The sequence below is a fragment of the Dasypus novemcinctus genome, chromosome 7 (assembly GCF_030445035.2).
Source record: "Dasypus novemcinctus isolate mDasNov1 chromosome 7, mDasNov1.1.hap2, whole genome shotgun sequence".
In the NCBI taxonomy this organism is placed as follows: Eukaryota; Metazoa; Chordata; class Mammalia; order Cingulata; family Dasypodidae; genus Dasypus; species Dasypus novemcinctus.
The window spans coordinates 45,060,952-45,081,474 of record NC_080679.1 but is presented as its reverse complement, the minus strand read 5'-3'; the positions used below and the strand labels follow the sequence as shown (position 1 = coordinate 45,081,474).

General features: G+C 37.9%; 1 protein-coding gene across 1 annotated transcript; it reads right to left on the bottom strand.

Annotated features, from left to right (window-relative positions):
- Nucleotides 1–134: 134 nt before the first annotated feature.
- On the bottom strand, nucleotides 135–20,320 carry KCTD18 (potassium channel tetramerization domain containing 18). Its single transcript, XM_004458939.4, has 7 exons — nucleotides 20,207–20,320; nucleotides 18,194–18,432; nucleotides 16,193–16,404; nucleotides 14,003–14,196; nucleotides 12,454–12,548; nucleotides 6,353–6,455; nucleotides 135–1,831 (listed from the first exon to the last, which is right to left on the bottom strand). The coding sequence occupies exons 2-7, from the start codon at nucleotides 18,351–18,353 to the stop codon at nucleotides 1,312–1,314; spliced, it is 1,284 nt and encodes a 427-aa protein (XP_004458996.2). The 5' UTR covers nucleotides 18,354–18,432; nucleotides 20,207–20,320; the 3' UTR covers nucleotides 135–1,311.
- Between the last annotated feature and the right edge of the window lie 203 nt (nucleotides 20,321–20,523).

Sequence of the window (20,523 nt, the reverse complement as noted above, 5' to 3'; positions counted from 1 at the left end):
CTAAAATTAGTTTCATACACTATCTAGACAAAAAAGCAGTTTGCAATGAGAAAAAGATAACCTATATAAACTTTTCAACCACTAAAGGGCCCCAAGGCTTAAGTAGGTATATTCGCACACACACAAAAGTCATCTTTATGAAAAAGTTTTACTTTATTTTGTAAAAAAGTATTTTTTTTCAGAATATTTATTGTACTTTTTCAAAGCAATGCAAGTACAAACATTTCAGTAAAAAGTGCTCTGCTTTATGAACTTATTTTAACACACTGAAGGAATACTATTCACTGAAGGTAGAAATATGTGATCCAATTACAAAACATAATGTAAGAGTAAAACAAAACTGAATAATTGTGAAAAATAGATTAATCAAAATATTCTGTTTAAAAATATTAAATTCAAGTTATATGGAAATCTTATGCATAAAAAAATCATACTGAATAATCAGAGTGCCTCTTTGATGGCCATTTCTGGAAAACAAATTTTAACTTTAGTTAAAAAGTTAAAATTTTAACTTCTCTTTTTCAAAGTACTTTCATCACTTCACTAATCAAATTAAAATAAGCTATTTTAATAATTCATTCCAAACACATCATAAAGTTCTTATCCTAAGAAATCTTCTTGTGACATAGAAATAAGTCTGCTAAAGGAAAACTGTAAGACAAGACAATCTTGAAAAGAAAATAGTTCACTTAAGTGAGAGTCAAAGCGTGTCTCAAATTATTTTCTTTTTTTCCCTCTCCATTGTTTCTTTTCATATTATCTTTCAAGACTGAGAACAACATATAGGGAGTTGACCTTGGTCTGCATTTTTCCTCTCCGATCTCTCTCAGCTGTGATACAGGATAGGCAAGCACTACTACCAGGCTCTCTCTACTTCCCCGGATGGGAGTATCTAAGCCCAAACCTCACTCCTTTCCCTGGGCTGCAATAGGTAACACTGCAAAAGCACATAGAGTCTATAATTACTTCAGCAACGAAGCAGACAACTTCTCTAGTGATTACTTTGCCATACTGCTTTTTTGCCTTAATATCAATTAACCATTAAAAAAGAAAATAAAAAACCTGAAATGTACACTGTCCCTTGATAAATAATCATTTAAAAGTTTGGAAAACAGAAAGTAAATATAGCCCTAACCACTTAAATTCTCCCCTCCTCCATTCCTACTTAACACAATTCCTTTTCCCTATAATTATCCAAAACATAAACCTAAATTTTTACCTCTATTGCGTCAAGAAACAGAGTCAGTTATTTGTATCGATGGGTTAAAAACTCTGGGAGACAAACAGGAAGTTGCAGGTCCACGGTTTTTATCAATTATTCTTGTCTTTCCTGTCTTCAGTCCGCCCACCCAAAGTGCTGGGAGCTTCTGGAGGAGGCAGCTCAGGGGACTTCGTTGGATTCACTGCTGTGGAGGAGCACAGAGAAGGCAAGGCTGCACACAGTGGAGTCCGCTTCAGTTTTATCACTCTATTGGGTGTAGACTTCTTGTCAGAGAGTAGGACCTTTGCTGGAGGGGGGTGTGGCGCTCCATTTTCAGCACTCCTGGTTCCCCGGGAAGCCTGAGACTCCCTAGATGCTCCCGTGCCCACAGCTGATGCGGCTTTCCACAGTGCAGAGCAAGGAGCTGCTTTCCTGTTGCTGCCACTTTGAAACGGGTGTGCTGTCCCCTGAGATGAGGCCTGGAAAGCACCAGCTGGAGAAACCCTGATTGAAGCTGAGTTCTTGACTTTAATTTGCGTGCTTGTAGAGGGGCCCAAAAATCTTACTGGCTTAGGACCAGTCTTAGAGTTCACATCTTCCTCTTCCTCTTTGTTGAAAGATATAAGTCGCCTATAAATACAAAAGCATGTCATTTTTAACATTTACAGTTTCGATCACTAATGAAAACATTTCTGAAGTTTACCTTCAAAATTAACAAGGGTCTTTCCCAGAATTAGCGTTAAAAGGTATATATGTATCCAACTACCTCATCTATCATCTCCAATACATAGGCCAATACATAAAACATAATATACAATTAGCAATTTATAAAAGATTGTTTCAACTTGAATAGCCACAGAAAATCTCCTAAAAGACAAACATTATTTTTAAAAATCACACATAATATTAACATTAACAAGTTTAAAATTTGGAGTGTTACCTGAGAATAACATGACAGAGCACTCTGTCCCTGTCCTGGTGTGAAATAGAGGAATAGCACAAGATATTTTTCCTAAAACAGCTGTGGCAGTTTTGTCTTTTGTGCACCCCAGAAAATTCTGTTAAAACTAGTCCATTCCTGCACATGTAAACCTATTTCAGGTGGGTCCTTTTGATTAAATTACTTTAGTTAAGGACCTCTGATTAGATTGTGTGACCCAGGGTAGGTCTTAATCCTCTTACTGGAGTCCATTATAAATTGAGGAATAAAAAGCCACAGGCAAAGAAAAAAGCAGCAGAGGCAGAGAGGGATCCAGAAGCTGAGAGAGAAGGCCCAGAAGCTGGAAGCTAAAATCAACTGAACACAGAAGCTGAGAGGAAGCCACTTTAGCCAGAAGCTAAGCGCAACAAGGCCTTGAAGAGAGGAGAGAGACAAGCAGAAGCTGCCATGTGCCTGAATGCCCACAGCTACAGCTCAGGGAAAATGTGTCTCTGATGATGCCTTGATATGGACACTTGCACAGCCTCAGAACTGTAACCTCATAAGTTAATAAATCCCCATTGTAAATGCAACTCATTTCTGGTATATTGTTTTGGCAGCATTTAGCAAACTAAAACAACAGCAGTTTCAAGAGATTTGCTGAGGAAAAAAAGGATTTCATGGTAAAATTTGGGAAACGCTACTGCATATTTTATTATTTTCTTGGAACTTTATCATCTATATTGGCAAATTAAAGGTTCTGAGAAAGCCTATAGTAAAGGAACCTGTTTAACTTGCTGGATCCATTATTTTCCAATTATTCTGTAATGAAATTACCTTTGACATCTAGTAAAATTATCACTCTGTGGAATATGGTTTGGGAACTGCTATAATGACCAAATCCATGGTAAACAGAGATGCTTTTGAGAAATACTGTACAAACTTTCAACAATTCTTGAACTGAATTTACCATTCACTATAAAAAGCCTAGAGGTGGAACATTTAAAAAGACGACCTGCTGAACAACCAGTCAAAAGTCTGCTTGCTCCTTTCACTTCATGAAAACCAACTCCTGGACATGAAGTACAACATCAGTTCTCCAAGTCTTTTCTTTTCACACAGGATTATCTTGTTTTCAGAGGAGAATATAACATACAGTAAACTCTGATTCTTGGAAATAGGATCATAATAGCCTGATTATTTGAGAATTTCATATGTAGCAAAGAATATGATTGTAATATGGTCAATTCGAAAACTCTAATAATGATTACTAAACTTTCTCTGGTATGTAGGATGGCTTTTCAGGACCTCACAAGTACTTCTAAATCATGGTTTTCATTATCCTGTCAAAGCATCACAAAGATGGTTAATATATTCCCAGAGGAGAGTCTCCATAAAACCATTCCCGCTCGCTTGGTTTCCAGTCCACATCTTCTAGTAAACTCTAGGCCAAGGTTTCTCAACATTACATTTTGGGCTGGACAATTCTTTGTTGTGGATTGTAGGATGTGCATTGTCTATGTTTAGCAGCCTCCCTGGCCTCTACCCACTAGACGCTAGCAGCATCCTCTGCAACCCTTTAGGTTGCACTGTCCAGACACTGTCAATGTTCCCTGGGGAATGAAATACATAAAAAATAAAAATGATAATGAAAATAGGACCTTTAAGAAATAAGAACTGTTTTGATAAGAAATGACTACTAAATGCCTAATGAAACTTCTCTGCATTTTCATGAATGATTCAGAGGGCAAAAGTAAGAAAGCATTCTGAAATCCACAGGGGTATTAAATTAAATTCTAGAAAAACTGATCAAGAAATCAGAACATCTGAAGTGCATGAATAATACCAGATATTTAAATAAAAATAAACATCAGTTTAGTTGTATTTAAAACACAGCTCAAATTGTCAGAAAAAAGTAGAAGAAAAGCTACCCCCTGCACCACCATAGCCACCAAACCTGTTAAGAACTGTACCAATTAAACCTCAGGCGATCAAAACCAAAGAAACAAAATCTTAAAGGCCATGGTTTATAGCAGGAGACTGGCGGGTCAGGGTAGGGAGGGTAGAGGAAGAATGAAGTCAGATGATGCCAGCAGCCAAAGGGATAAAATGGTCTGTGACATTATTCTGTCCAGAGCTTGGAGATGCACAAGGGACATAGGAGCAATTTACACTGACACATAGCTGCTGTACCAGTAAAATGAAGCTCTGCAAGCTTGTACCTACTATACAACCCACACTCTATTCATGGCCATACAACTTCAGCCAGAACTTATTTACAAATAAGTGCACACATTCCTTGAATGCATGTAATTTAGAACCAAAATCCTTATGGTTAGATGAAAATACCAGAATATGAGGAAAATAACTGCAGAGGAATAGCTCAGCCTGAACAGTGTGCTGATCCCAGCTAATACATCAGATGTGGTTTCTTGGCTCCCTTACATTCTTTGGATATGGTTATAATGTTTGTAGGCTTGATGGTGAAGAACTGAAGATAACTGTTGATGGACAGAGGAGCCTTATTTTTTATTCTGGCAGCTTGCTATTTTTGTAACATGATGACTTAGTTGAATACAATCAAAGTACAATGACTGATCTCCCCTTATTCCTGGATGAGTGAGCAGATGATTAAATATTGAGGCAAGCATCCCTGAATATCTTCAAATGGGCAGTGTTTGGCTATTGCTTCTGTTTGAAATGATGCTATGTTTTGGTTGTGGCTCAAAGCTTTGAATTGCTACATGGCCTATTCTTTCTTCCATGGAGCACTTACCATTCAAACATGACAGATTTGGTAAAATACTAGTTAGATTGAATCCTGCTTGCTTCCACTCCATCATCTTCGTACAAATCCAGTGTTGTTGTTTTTTGTTTTTAAGTTTTTTTGTTGTTTTTTTTTAAAGATTTATTTTTTATTTTATTTTATTTAATTCCCCTCCCCTCCCCCGGTTGTCTGTTTTCTGTGTCTTTTTTGCTGCGTCTTGTTTCTTTGTCCGCTTCTGTTGTCGTCAGCCGCACGGGAAGTGTGGGCGGCACCATTCCTCGGCAGGCTGTTCCTTCCTTCGCACTGGGCAGCTCTCCTTACGGGGTGCACTCTTTGCGCGTGGGGCTCCCCTACGCGGGGGACACCCCTGTGTGGCATGGCACTCCTTGTGCGCATCAGTACTGCGCATGGGCCAGCTCCACACAGGTCAAGGAGGCCCGGGGCTTGAACCGCAGGCCTCCCATGTGGTAGACGGACGCCCTAACCACTGGGCCAAAGTCCGTTTCCCTTTAGGTTTTTTTTAAAATGTTTTTTAGCTGATGTTCATGAAGAGCAATGTCCTTAGAACTGTGCTGTTAATCACAGAAAATCCTATCTAAGAAGGCATTTCTTTATCAGAGTTGTATCACACCATCCTTTGGGCCCTCTGCTAGAAAAGTAGAATCAAGTCTCAAACAATGCCTTTTTAATTGTATCCTCTAGCATTACAGATGTAGGATAATACAGTATCATACTTCAGTGAATGTAAAATATCTTGTACCTGCTTTATGATACGTAGTAGTGACTGTGCTATATCAGACATGTTTTTAATGATGTTATTCTAGAATGTTTTCTTTCCAGATGATGATTGAAAAGCTAATAAAAAATGGTGTCAGGTATCATAACAGTAAAAAAAAAACACAGTTCAAGCACAGCTGTGAAGTGAATTTAATGCTAATAATTTCATGGAACACAAGAAAATACCATTAAATAAAAATGCTGGGGAGCAGACATAGCTCAGTGACTGAGCACCTGCCTCCTACATATGAGATCCTGGGTTCAATCTCCAGTACCTTCTTTAAAAAAAAAAATGCTATTACTGGCAATAGGAAGAAGAAAGGAACTCAGAATAAGTCACAGTATATTCAATTTACAATTTAAGTTTAGACTAATTTTTTTTACTATTGACAATAAAGACTGGAATTTCATCCTTGTGGGGAAAAAATATCACATCATTCCCTCTGTTCCGCCAGTATTTTTAAAATCACACTCTTTCAAAAAGAACATAGTATACAACCAGTTTTCGAGAATTATTCCCACATTTTACATTTCTATAGATTTATATTTTAATTGTAAAGCAGAATATTCATCTAGGTGATTAATAAGCTTAGTAAGATCAAGAACCGTTATTCATTTCCACTTCATAAAGGCAGTAAAAATACAAGTCACGGGGAAAAACACATATATTCCACAGAGCACAGATAACCTTTTTCGAATTGGGGCCATGTGCCGTAGGCTTCCAAGTAGAGGCCGCTCTTCCAGAGTCCAACATTCTATCAGTTCGTGAGGCACCCGCCAGTAGCTAACACCTGGAGGAGAAAAAGACATAATTAAGGGAGCCACTGTCCTCTGCAAAATGTTCAGCACACTGTTTACTATCAGACTGGGCACAAAGAGTCTGAGGTTCTTGCCTCCCATTTTGATGAAGGCAGGTACAACACAAACTGGGAGCGCTTCCACTGAGAGGCAGCGCAGGAGAGTGGCACAGCCTGCAACCCGGGTCTAGGGAGAGCTGGCTACCAGCCCCAACATTGCCACTTCTTAGGCTGAGAAAACTCAGCAGGTCATGACACACACCCTGGGCAGCTGAGTATGCTGACTGGGAGGACAGACCTAAGAGCTGAGGCTAACTAGGTCTGAATCCCATGTCTTCCACTCACTCTTTGTGTTACCTTGGGAAAATTAATTAACCTTTCTGTGCCTAGGTTTTCTCACCTGGGAAAGGATGATAATAGCACATACCTTGCAGGATTATTATGAGGATTAAATTATTAATAAACGCAACGTGCTCAGGCTATGGCCTGGCACAGACTAAGCACTCAATAAATGAGGTGCCTTGATTATCAATCATAGTGTTGGTAGTGGTATTAGTATGGAACAGTGGGGGTTATATTTGTCCCATCTATCTCATTGGGTTGCTGAGAATCATCAAATCTGTACAAGGTAACTGCTATACAGACCTGAGCTATCACTACTCTAAATGCACTTTTTCAAATAAGAAAAATCTGAGTTATTATGCTTAGGCCAGGATCCTAGTCAAATTCATTTTAATTTTTAAACCTGAAATGTTTCTGATTGTAAGCTGAAAAATGTAACCTTATGAACCTGGAAATCATTATCCTAAGTGAAAGAAACCAGACACAAATGGTCACATACTGTATGATTCCATTAATATGAAATATCCAGAACAGATAAATACATAGAGACAGAAAGCAGTTTGGGATGATAAAAGTGTTTTGGAACATGAATATGATGGATAGAATGAATGATGTTTAATACAAACTGCTTGGTGTTAAAAACAAAATAAAAGTAACCTTATAAGTCCCAAGAATGGATTTGGTGTCTTCTTTTCATAATTAATGTTTTGGTAATAATAATCAACTTACCAAGCCAGGCATATAAATTATTAAATACATTAGATATGTCTAATACTCAACTCTATGAACCTCTAAAAACAATAACTTTCTGGAACTGTTTGATCATGCTCCAAACCTACATATGCCATAAAATCATTCTTAAAACTTATCCATTAAGGTTTTGATATTTTTAAGTCTAAGATATACATAAAATAAAATTCACTTTTTAAGTATACAGTTCAATGAGTTTTGACCAATGAATAGTTATGTAACCATAACTGCAATCAAGATACAGAACATTTCTCTCACCCCAAAAAGTTCCCTCATCCCCCACTGCAGTCAATGCCCTCCGCTCCATTTCCTCCACAGTTTTGCCTTTTCCAGATATATAAATGGAGTCATACAATATGTCACCTTTTGTGTTTGGCATGATGCTTTGGAGATTCATCCATGTTGATGTCTGTATCAGTGATCATTTCTTATTAATCATTATTTATCATTTCTTTTTATTGCTGAGTAGTAGTCCATTGTATGGGATTTACTACAATTAATTTAAATAACTCATTTTTTCCTGCTGATAAAGTAATTCACACTCACTGTACAAAACCTGGAGAATACAGAAGTACAAATAAGAAAATAAAAATCACTCCTGTGCCTATAACTAGGAATTATGGCTCATGATATTTTTGACATCATTCAAGTGTTTTCTTTATTTATATGATATGCACATAATTCAAAACACTTTATATTAAATTTTGTTCCCTACTTTTTATCATTTCTTATTTTACCAAGGGCATTCACCTATGTAAAAGTTATTTAAAGATAATCTTAATGGTTATATTATATTCCATCCTGGGGATGTGCCAAAATGTGTTTAATCCCTTATTATTAGATATTTAGATTATTTTTATTTTCCCAATTATGAATAAGACTTGATTGAAAATTTCTGTTCAGAAGTCTTTTCCATTGGATTACATCTTTAAGGTAGAATCCTAGAAGTAGAATCACAGGGTCATAGAATATGAAAAATACTTAAGCTATTTGTGTGTACTAATAAACTATTTTCCAAAAAAGTTATATCAATTCCCCCCGCCAGGAATGCATAAGAGATATTTAATTTGGTCTATAAACAACAGTTCTCATTTATTTTATATTTACTGACCCACCTGCCAATTTTATTTATTTCCTTTTCTGCAAATACTTTATTCATGAAATTTGCACAGTTTTTTGTAGTAGGGGGTTAAGTTGATTTTCTAATCATTTTGAACAAACTCTCTTTATATTAAGCACAGTAATTCTTTGTCCAGTGAGTAAAATATTATTCTAGTTGTTTCTTAGTTTTTAAATTTCACTTATAGCTTTTTTATATTTTAAAGTTCTTTATACTTTAAATATTATGTAATCAAATTTATCAACCTTTGTATTTGTGATTTCTTTTAGGCTTATAATTTCTTTCCTTATTAAAGAATCAATTATTTGCTTATATTTCCTTTTAGTTTATTAAAGTTTCTTTTTCATTCATAAATTCAACTGGAAGTATTCTGATACATGATATGAAGTTAAAGTTTTGTTTTATTCTCCCCAAAAGTTAACATATTTTTGAATTACTTGTTAAAGAAGTCATCCCTTTTTCATTGATATTTAACACTCTCCACATAGCATTTTTATCCTTTTAACTTTACTGGGGTCTACTCAGAATCTCTGCATACATACTTGTACCAGTAACACATGTTTATTATTATAGATCTACAAGATGTTATACTATCAAATAGACTAGTCTTATTTACCTAATTACTTCCATTTCTCAAAATGTTCTTAGTTCCCTTACCTCAAACAAACAAAAACCAATTCAAAATGGATCAAAGACCTAAATGTAAAAGCCAGAACTATAAACTAGGAGAAAATGGAGGGAAGCATCTCCAGGACCTTGTATTAGGCAACAGTTGCTTAAATTTTACACCCAAAACACAAGCAACAAAAGAAAAACACAGATAAATAGGACCTCATCAAAACTGAAAACTCCTGTACATCAAAGGATTTTATCATGAAAGTAAAACTACAACCTACACAATGGGAGAGAATATTTGGAAACCACATATTGGAAAGGTGTTTAATATCCAGAATATCTAAAGAAATCCTTCAACTCAATAACAAAAAAACAACAACCCAATTGAAAAATGGGCAAAAGACCTGAAAAGAAATTTCTCTAAAGAAGATATACAAATGGTCAAAAAAGCACATGAAAAGATTCTTAACATCATTAGACTTTAGGAAAATGCAAATCGAAACCACAATGAAATTCTATTTCACACCCACTAGAATGGTAATTAAAAAAAAAAACACACAGGAAATTACATGTGTTGGACCAGATGTAGAGAATAGCAACTCTCATTCATTACTGGCGAGAATTTTAAATGGTACACAGCTACTGTGGAAGCCAGTTTGGCAGTTCTTCAGAAAGTTAAGTATAGAGCTACCATATTACCCAGCAATCCAACTACTAGGTATATATTCAAAAGAATTGAAAGCAGGAACTCGAGCAGGTATTGGCACACCAGTGTTCCCAGCAGCATTATTCACAATTGTCAAAAGATGGTAGCAACCCATGTATCCATCACTCGATGAATGGATAAACATAATGTCGTATATACACACACTGAAATATTATTCAGCTACAAAAAAGGCATGAAGTTATGATACATATGACAACACTGGATGAACCTTGAAGACATTATGTTGAGTGAAATTAGCCAGGCACAAAAGGACAAATACTGTATGATCTCACAGATACGAAATAATTAGAATAAGCAAACTCCTAGAGTCAGAATCTAGAAAAAGGTTACCAAGGGATAGGGTGGGGGTAGGGAATAGGGAGTTAAGGCTTAAAAGGTACAGAGTTTATATTTGGAAAAATGGAAAAGTTCTGGTAATGGATGGTGGTGATAGTTGCAAAACATTGTGAATATAAGAGCAATGAATTATATATTTGAATGTGGTTAAAGGGAAATTTTAGGTTTTGTATGTATTACTAGAATAAAATTTTTTTTAAAATCCATGGAATTGCACAACACTGGACTATAGTTAATAGCACAATTATAACAAATGCTCTCAGTACTGTAACAGATGTACCGCACCAATGCAAGGTGTTAGTTAATATTAGGGTGATATATAGGAACCCTGTTTTTTAAGTATGATTTTTCTGTAAACTTACTTCTCTAACTAAAAAAAAAAGTTATCGGTTATTTCACCTGTTCATTCCTTAAAAGGAATTTTAGAATCATTTCTTCAAGATTCTTAAAGAGCCCCATTGAGATTGTGTGGTAGGGATGTGTTAAGTCCATAAATTAATCTGAGAAGAATGACATCTTAATAATATTCAGATTTCCCATTCAGGATCATGATATAAATCACAGATGGATGAACAGGCAACAGAAAACCAAACATATTTTTGCAGATTTCTTTATTAAAAACCCAAGTATTTCTTGGCAGGGCACTCCTGGTTATTTTATGTTTTGTTTACCACTGTGATGAATGGGATTTTTCTCATTGATTTTGCATAGATAAGCTGCTGATCTTTCTATACTTATATCTAGCTAGTTATTAAAAATTAAAATCATCACATAAAGATATATTGTCCACAAATAACATGACCATCTTCTCCCTTCCAATGGTTCTTTCTCTTATTCCTGTTTCCTGTGTTATGGTTTTTCAGGGGTCTTCCAGAATTTTGTTAAATAACAATGATGCTCCATTATTACATGTGTTCTAAAAGTTAAAATCCAGTCACATGCTTTGCAAAGGTCAATGATCTCAATTACCTGCCTCTACTTCCTAAGGCAGTGGAGAAATGAGCCAAGCCTGGGCCCTCCCAAAGCCTCCTGGGCAACCTGCCAGTCAGAAGGCACAAAAGAAGAACCAGAAAACACCATGGGATTTATTCCTCTTAAGCATAGGTTTTTAAAGTAAAGTGAATCTAAAATAATATGCTTAAAGAAAATAGCACTTCTTTCATGATCAGACTTGTTTGAGGCCTTTGATAGGTAAGGAAAAAGGACAAAAAGTAGGGGGAAGGGTTGAAGAAAGGAAGAAGGGCTGATGATAGCACCCCCCTGAAAGACCACCAGCTGATGCAGAATCTAAAAGGCTCTTCCTGCAGAGCTTCTCTCCTTTCCTTTTATTCACTCATGTGACTTGCAATATCTGTCACCACCAGCCTTTAAGATCACTGGAGGACTGGGATGTGTCTTATTTATCTTTGGACCCTATTTTAGAACGGATTATAATATTTTACACCTAATATTCACTCAATACACACTTGTTAATTAAGAGAAAAAGTACTTAGACACAGAACAGTTACTCCTCTGTGATCCTGAAGCAAGAGATGTGGCTTCTCTGAGACTCAAAGAGTTGTTTCAGGACTAAGAAATAATGAATGTAGACAACTTATCACACTGCACATTAAATGGCAAAGTTATCATCACTGCTCAAACAAGCAGCTTGGTAAAAGTGGGCAAGTTTTAAAGGAGGGATGTAAGATTATTTTAATTGTACAAAGGATTTTTATATGTCTTCCTAGCATATTTCCATTTTCTCTCCCTTTTCTGATTATATATTTTATACTTAATTTAGAAATACTCTTCCTAGGGTAATGATAGATCCATACAGTGCTAAATAAACAATATGTTTAATTGAACTAAATAAGTAAAATTAGCAGAAGCATATGCCAGGTTACTGAATTATAAACTATTAATAATATTGAACAACTCATGGGGTTAAAAGTTTTATAAGTAAAACTGCCTCAGTGTACCATGAGATCAAATACTTGGACACACACGCACATACACACAAATACTTTTCAAAAAAAAAAAGAAATGCAGTATTTGAGTTTATTTTACCTTATTAAGAAAAGGTCTACCTGCTGTAATGAAATAATTTAAAAATTGCACTGTACCTTTTCCTTCCCAGGCCTCAAAGGCATCCATCATTTTCTTCAATTCTGCTACTGAATAATAGCTCCAGATGTACTGAACATTATTCCCCGCCTCTCTAGAAATATTGGGAAAAAAAAAAAAAAAGAAAATATACTATACAGGTATGAATGTGTGTGTACATGTGTATTCCTAACAGACACTTAATAAGTGCCTGTTAATTAAGAAAAATAATATGCAGTTATTGAACAGCCAGGTATATGCATGTATATATGCTCATACACTAACCTACATTTGATCTTTTGATCAGAGTTAATATTTGTTAATTCCACAATATAAACCATGTAGACAAATCAAAAAATCTTTAAAATTAAGGTTTTGAAAAAAATCACCTAATTTCAGAAAAGTTAGAAAAGTTTCAACTTTGATTAAAAGTTTCCTAGCACTACACCTTTACCAAATGTATACAAGAATCCCTGCCTATGAAGAACTGAGACCCTAATTACATATTTAATCATCTAAAAAGTAAGTAATGTGGTCACACATTAGCCACTGATACGTGACCCAATCCAATCTACCAGAGAACTTTTTTTAAAAAAGTTTGCTAGGTGAATTGACCAGTGTAAATAAGATTACAGGTGAAGGATTCTTGAGAATAAACCTTAAAAAAAAAATAAGAGAGAGAGAGCAAACCTTAAGAATGTAGTATATTCAAGTCATAGAATTTTAAAGTAGACACAACTAGGGAAATTCATCATTTCACAGAAAGAGGAGCCCCGTGGTGCAGGTTGGCTAACTCCCAGACAAGTGATCCTGCCCCTGGACTACGGTCCAGGAATGACACCAGGTGTGTGGCTTTACTTTTCTTTCTTTTTGTTATTTTGCCTTTCAGGGGATTCTGAGGCCTACTCCTAGAACCACTGCACTAGATTACATAGATGGCCTGTAGTTTATGTGAAATGGTCTCCTAAATATAATCCTCATTAAGCAGGTCTATCTCAACAGCTAGGAAGGCTTACTCAGGCTGCTGAGAAGTATTGATGGTCTATTCCAATCAAGCATATATTCCATTAAAGTAACACGTCTTAGAAGAGACCAATGGGAAGCAGTTTTGGCCCAATGGATAGGACATCCACCGACCACATGGGAGGTCCAAGGTTCAAACCCAGGGCCTCTTGACCCATGTGATGAGCTGGTCCATGTGCAGTGCTAGTGCATGCAAGGAGTGCCCTACCGCATAGGGGAGCCCCATGCGCAAGGAGTGTGCCCCGTAAGGAGAGCCGCCCAGTGCGAAAAAAGGGCAGCCTGCCCAGGAATGGCACCGTACACACGGAGAGCTGACACAGCAAGATGACGCAACAAAAAAAAGACGCGGATCCTGGGTGCTGCTGACAAGAATACAGGTGGACACAGAAGAACACACAGCAAATGGACACAGAGAGCAGACAACTGGGGGGGAGGGGGCAGGGAAGGGGGGAGAAATAAAAAAATATATATAAATCTTTAAAGAAAAAAAAAAAGAAAAGACCAAGACTTAATTTTGCTCCTTTTCATATTTAAATTTGGACATACCTTTTAAAAATGCTTTTACTGTGAACTCTTCCTCCCAGCTGTTTATCAATAGCATCTGTTCCATCAGTTTTTGTAGCATATACACCAATAATTCTACTCTCACAGCTTGCACCAGATGTGTTAAGATAGTGTAGAACCCAAACTGTTGGTTTATTGCAAACTAAACCATACGAATCACAGAAGTCTGTTAGAGCCTGCAGCAAAAAAATATATATATATATAATTTGAATTTAATTCTAGAGTAAAGTAAAAATGAATTTTCTGTATTATCTTCATATAAAGCTGCAAATGATCATAGCAGGAATAAAAAGATTATAAAATTCAGCCTACACTTTAAAAACCAGACATGCATTTATTGAATTATGGGGGAGAAAAATCATAAAATCACTGCCTCAGAACCCAACACCTTTTCACCTAGAGAATATTTTTCCACATGGAAATTCCACTTTATTTCTTCCCCTTTGGGCCTCACTGCCAACGTCAATTTTAATTTGATAATTTTCATATAATAACTGAAAGTTAGACCTTTCCTTTTCCCTTTAGAATATTTCCCCCCAAATTTCCCACTTGACCCAATCTTCCTTTCATTTTCTACTCCCTCTTATCTATGGTTGATCCCTAATTTTTAACTCGAGATTCTCATTATGGATTAACCAGATTAAGTTGTTCTTTTACACAGAACTCACGTGGCACTCATCCATCTATACATTCATTCACTTGAATATTACGCATTTATATCTACTATGTGCCAAATACTATCTAAGGTCCTGGGGATTTAATGGGGGAGGTGAGACAGGGCCCCTGCCCTCCTAAAGCCTATAGCAAATGCAGACAAGAGACATTAAATAAGTCATCACCAGACAATGTAACGAGTGCTACCAGATAACACTACAAGGTGCTCCAGGGCACAGAAGAGAAGGGCTTCACCCATCGGAGTGGCAAGCACCTTCCCTGGGAGAAATGACATTACAGCCTTTGCCTGTTTTGTTCATTGCCGTATCCCCAGTGCCTCAAGTAGCACCTGACACAAAGATGCTTAGTACTTACTGATTCAATGAATGCGAACAGGGCCCTAATATGGCTGGCATTTTCATCTTGTCTTGCAACCTACCTACTGTAGTGGTTTTTAAAGTTACTTGCAGATTTATGTAAGAATTCCCAATCATGTTATAAACTGTTCAGGGAGACAAGGACTGTATGTTATATTTCATTGCGCCCCACACAGTTCCTAGTACAGTGTTACATATTTGAAATAAATGCATATCAAATAACAGAATGAATGCCCTTGGGACTTTAAGAGGCAAATGTTAATCCACCTCAACCTTCCAGTCAGGTTTTCTAAGCCCCATTCTACAGATGTGGCATACAATGCTAGAAGACTATTGTTTGACATCTCAATTTATAAATAACTGCAGCAGTAGAACTCATATAACTATACAATTTCCTGAAGAGGATCTAGAACCAAATGAACTATCTCTTCATGCTCCACTCTTAACAACATGCTGTAGCTTGCTCTCCTACACAATGAATTCAAATCAAAGTAGTTCAAACCAGTTCAAATCAGTTTTCATTATTAACAATTACCTGGGGAAAATATTTCTCTTAAAAGTGCAAACCCATAGCAAATATAAGGCATCAATTTAAAAAATTTTAAAACATAATAAAGTTTTTTGAGTCTTCTAAAGATCTTCAAAATGTGATTAAAAGAGAAACATCTTAAAAAAAGATTTACTGATCTCAAAGTGAATTAAACTAATGTTTTAAATTTAGTATCAAACAGTTACACTCACTAAATTAGGTGAGACATTTTATAGAATCTTGTGTTCATCATGGCATTCTCTTTAAAAAGTCATTTTAGTAAATAAATTATCTCACAGATAAAGTATTTTTATTAATTTAAAAAGAACTAACGGAGCACAACAACTTTGAAAAAAAGCCATCAAGAACTCTAAATCTTCAATGAGGAAGATAAACTCAATAAACCTTTGGGTGTCAAAGAAAGAACTTTTTGAGAATGGAATTTTGGCCTAATAAAGCAAAGGTGTAGTAATTAAGAAATAGGTCTTTCAGAATTATAAAAAGTAAGACTGTTTCACATTTAGATTATGTGACGACACAGGCTAGACAAAATACACATTGCTTTGTGCATAATAAACATACATATTTTAAAACTTAAGAAAATGTCAAGACCTTTTTAAGTTCTATATTTGACCTTAAAGAATATGTCTCCATTTCATTGGCCAAGTGGTCCGACAGGCTATACGGATATGGGATGCCAAAGTAATCAGCTTCTTCCTGCAGGGCAACGCGGGTTTGCTCATCTGTGGGAATCTGAACTTCTCCATGAAGGTAATCCAAAAGGTATTTAAACAGATGCCCATCACGGTCAATAATACAAGCCCCTAGGAAACATCAATTCAAAAATGGTTGCATACATATTATGACCACCAATCAAATTTCAAGAAGTCAAACTAAAATCAGCCTGAGGACTTCTAGAATTAGAAATGCTTTTTCCTCAAAAAAAAAATTAACACTTGGTATTGATATAGTCAATCAAACTAAACTAGACTTTTGATTCTGTATTGGAGCAAACAAATATGATGTGCAAGCAACCCCTCAGCTTACAAATAGGTGATATTCCTATTATGGGAAAGTCATCTATATATCTACAGCATTGCATGCAAATATGAATGCAGACATACATCACCAGGGACATCATGTTTGCTTGTGTGGGTTGTATCTGAAAAACGTGCCAGGTTAAAGGGGCAAACAGAGCTGAAATCCAGCCCATGCTTTGCTTACCAAGCCATGTGCCCTAGCATGGAGCTAAATAAAGTGTGCTGTCTTTTAATTTTCACAGAGATTGTATGGGCTAGTGGTGGCCCTTTGTATTCTCACTAACACATGGGAAAATGAATTACGAGTTCCATTTGGAATTTTAGATGCAATGAGTTTATTCCCACTGCAAAAGCCAAGAAGACCTCAGACTACTGGTAAAAATGGAAGCTAACTCTTAACCCCAACCCAGCGGGAGGACATTCAGGGTGCTCATCACCATGAACAGCATTCCTATGTCAGAGACACTATAAGCAAGGGATTCCTAGCCCCTGGCATGCCCCATGGCACGCAAACATATGGGATAATACAGGTTAGTCATTCTGCATTGTGAGAACACAAATTTTTAAATTTTTTAAAAGAAGAAATGCTATGCTGGTATGCTTTATGAAATAAAAGACTTTTCTTAGACAACTTAGCAGAATTTTATTTTTAAAAACCCACCTCTCTGAAGAGGTATTTAATAATTCCTTTCCTCCCTTGATTTGCTTAGACAAAGAAGGGATTAAGAAGGTAAAACACCAGTATTGGGAGGCAAAGAAGCAAACTCAATCCCTGCTTGCCATTTTTTTACCAGCAACCTTTCTGCCCAATTGGACACAATGGTCTGGGCACCAGCCATCAGTGATTTTTCTGTTATTCCACCTGCCATTTGGGTAGCACAGCAAACTTTCAAGACCCTGGAATACTAATATTAGAACAACCCCTCATGCTCAAAATTCCTCAATCCCTCTTCTCCAATACAGAACCAGGAGTGGATAAAGCCTCACTTGTGTTTATGGAATTTCTTTAGAACTAGTTGTAGATTCAGTGAACCCCAGAGCACTGGAGGTAGAGAACAGCCTCTTGTATTTTTAAAGTTTCTTTCTGAAACACCACTTTTTGCTATTACTGCACTGACCTTTTCTCAGGTATATACACCAGCCCACACAATTCTACACTGACAATAACTGTTCCGTCAGCTATGTGGGCAGCTGCTTTCTCCACAGAAATACATTTTTGCACATAAAGAACACAGAGAAAAGCCAATATATCTAATCAGCCTTTTTACCCATAAAGTTGCTCAAACATAAAGACGTTCAAAATGTAATTAATCCCTATAATTAGGTCACAGTGGTTGGCTTTTAGGTACTCCCACTTCTTCGTCAACTTCTAACAACAGCATCACAGATTTCAGGAACTGGTATTTAGTTTCTACAGGTACTTAATGAATTTCCAAACAGTCCTAATGATCTCAGTAATTAATATACTAATCAAATACATTCTGTTGTAATTAGGAAAGTCAAAGGGAATTCTAATTAGGCCTTTATTTTAATGAATATTCATGATCATGCCTAGAGACTTTTATACTTTTACCTGACTCATCTGTTTTTAGAGGAAAACGACCACTAAACATGGATGCCAGCATTGAGTCCTTAAATCGGCACAAGGATGCACGCCTGGCTGTGTAAACACAGCCACCCACATTCAGTCGAAGAATATCTAACACCTCTTCTTCTGCCTTGAGACCTTCCATTGCTCTCAAGGACTTCCTGAAGTTTTGTCTCACAAAATTTCAGAATCTGCACAACAATGGCAGTCCCAGGAATTCCCGTCTGTAAAAACAAAGGACAATCACAATGAACATTTCAAAGGACACAGCAAATAATGAAATAATACATTTTAATGTGAATCAAAATAAATTCCTCAGTACGAGTTATGTTGAATCGAAGGATTTTATATATGAGAGAAGTCTGATAGATATGCTAAGAATCTGGAAAACTCTTGCTCAGAGGGTTTATAAAAGACAATAAACTATTACCAATCAAATCATAGCTGTTGAAATGATTGTTTAAAAAATTAAACAAGATAATGCCTGTGAGGATGGTCTGTCACATATAAAGCATGACACAAGGTGAGGTAGGCTTATGATCTTCAGTCAACACATTTTTCTTTAACTACTATAAGTCTGAGGAGGCCTTCTAGACAGCAGTTAGTGAGAAACCTATAACTGGGCTGCCAGGCTCCACCACTTACTGGATCAGACATCCTGGGCAAAGTACTTATTTTTCTGTGCCTCCATTTCCTCATCTGTAAATTGGAAACAGTGATGGTGTCTGCCTCAAAAAACTTCCAGAGGAATAAACAACAAACAAAAAGCATTTAGAGGTGTCTGGCTCAAAGTACTCAATTTATGACAGAGTCATCTATGTGACTTTTTTGCTCTACCAGATGTCCTGGGAATAGCACCCCAATGATTCATGGGAAGGGACCACTTCTGAGGTATGGGATGGGACCAAGTCAGGCTGTCCCAGATACCAGCCCCCTAGTATCTATTCAAGGCCCTAGGACTTGCACAGCCTTCCCAAGCACCCTTCAGTTTGAATCCTTGCAGAGTTCTCCATATATACTTTGTACCTCCGTCCACATTTTATCTCATTTGTTCAATCACTAGTTTGAGTCTGTAAGCCCCAGGAAAGCAGGGGCTGTGTCAATCTTAATAATTTCCATTTACTGAATGCTTATATGTCAGCCACTGTGCACAGAAGCCCTATGGAATGGCAATTACAGTCCCCACTGACAGATGAGGACAGTGGGAGGGAAAGAAAACAGAGTGATGTGCTCAGAGTCCACACTAGGGTTGCCCTGCTAGTGAGTGGAAGAACCGGCCCCAATCCAGGTCAGCAGACCAACCCCAAGTGCTTTCATGCTGCCTCCTTCAGCTGTTTCACCTGTATGGCTCTTGACTGGGGCCCTTCACTCACTAAACACCTGTCCATCTGAAGACTCCATAGCAACAGGAATACAGCAGCACCCAGAGTCCAAGCTACCCATCTCCCACAGTCTCTCCTAAAGAATAAAGCCATCACCAACATCTCAAAGCCAGACAGGCAGGGACACCCCCCAGACCCCATCCTAAAATGCACTGAGATTCCCTGCTATTTGGGAGTGCCCAGCTCTCCGGGGCAGTGTTCCCAAAGTGCAGTCCTGCGACCATATGCGTCAGAACCATCAGGGACGTGTACTGAAAATGCAGATTGCAGGGCCAGTACAGACTGTCTGGCTTAGGAGGTCTAAGGACGTGCCAGGAGTCTGCATTTTTAACAAGCGCCCGCCCCACTTTAAGAAACACCGATTAAGGCGTTTATACTCCTCCGAATCGGAACCGAAGGGAAGGTTCTGGAAAACGAGACAGTCCCACCGGGATCTGCTGCAGCCCGGGCAACCCAAATCGGCCTAAAGTCCCAGTCTGCAGCCCAGGGCGCTGGTGTTAACACACGGCCCGGGCCCTCTCCTTCGGGGCGCCCCGCCGCCTCCCGGGCCCGCGGTCCACCGGGCGCCCGGATCCTTCACGCTGGCGGGTCCCGGCAGACTGCATCCCCGACTGACCTGCGCCCGGCCCAGCCCCCGGCGCGGCCGCCGGACGCCGCAGGGCCCAACGCGGAAGTGAGTGTCTGCTCCGCTGCTCGGCTACTCCAGAACAGAGCAGCCCCAGCGACGCCCCCTTGCGGCGCGGCCGGGCGGCGGCAGAGACACTCCGCCCCTGGCCCCGCCCCGGACTGGTCAAGGCCGGGTCGGCAGCTTAGTGGACCAGCCCGCGGGAGAGGAGAGGAGTGGGCTTTCAACCCGCAGGAAAAGAAAAGACCCGAAAGACGGCTCGAATCCCGGGGACTATGATTTTGTCCATTCAGAGTCTGGTTTTACAG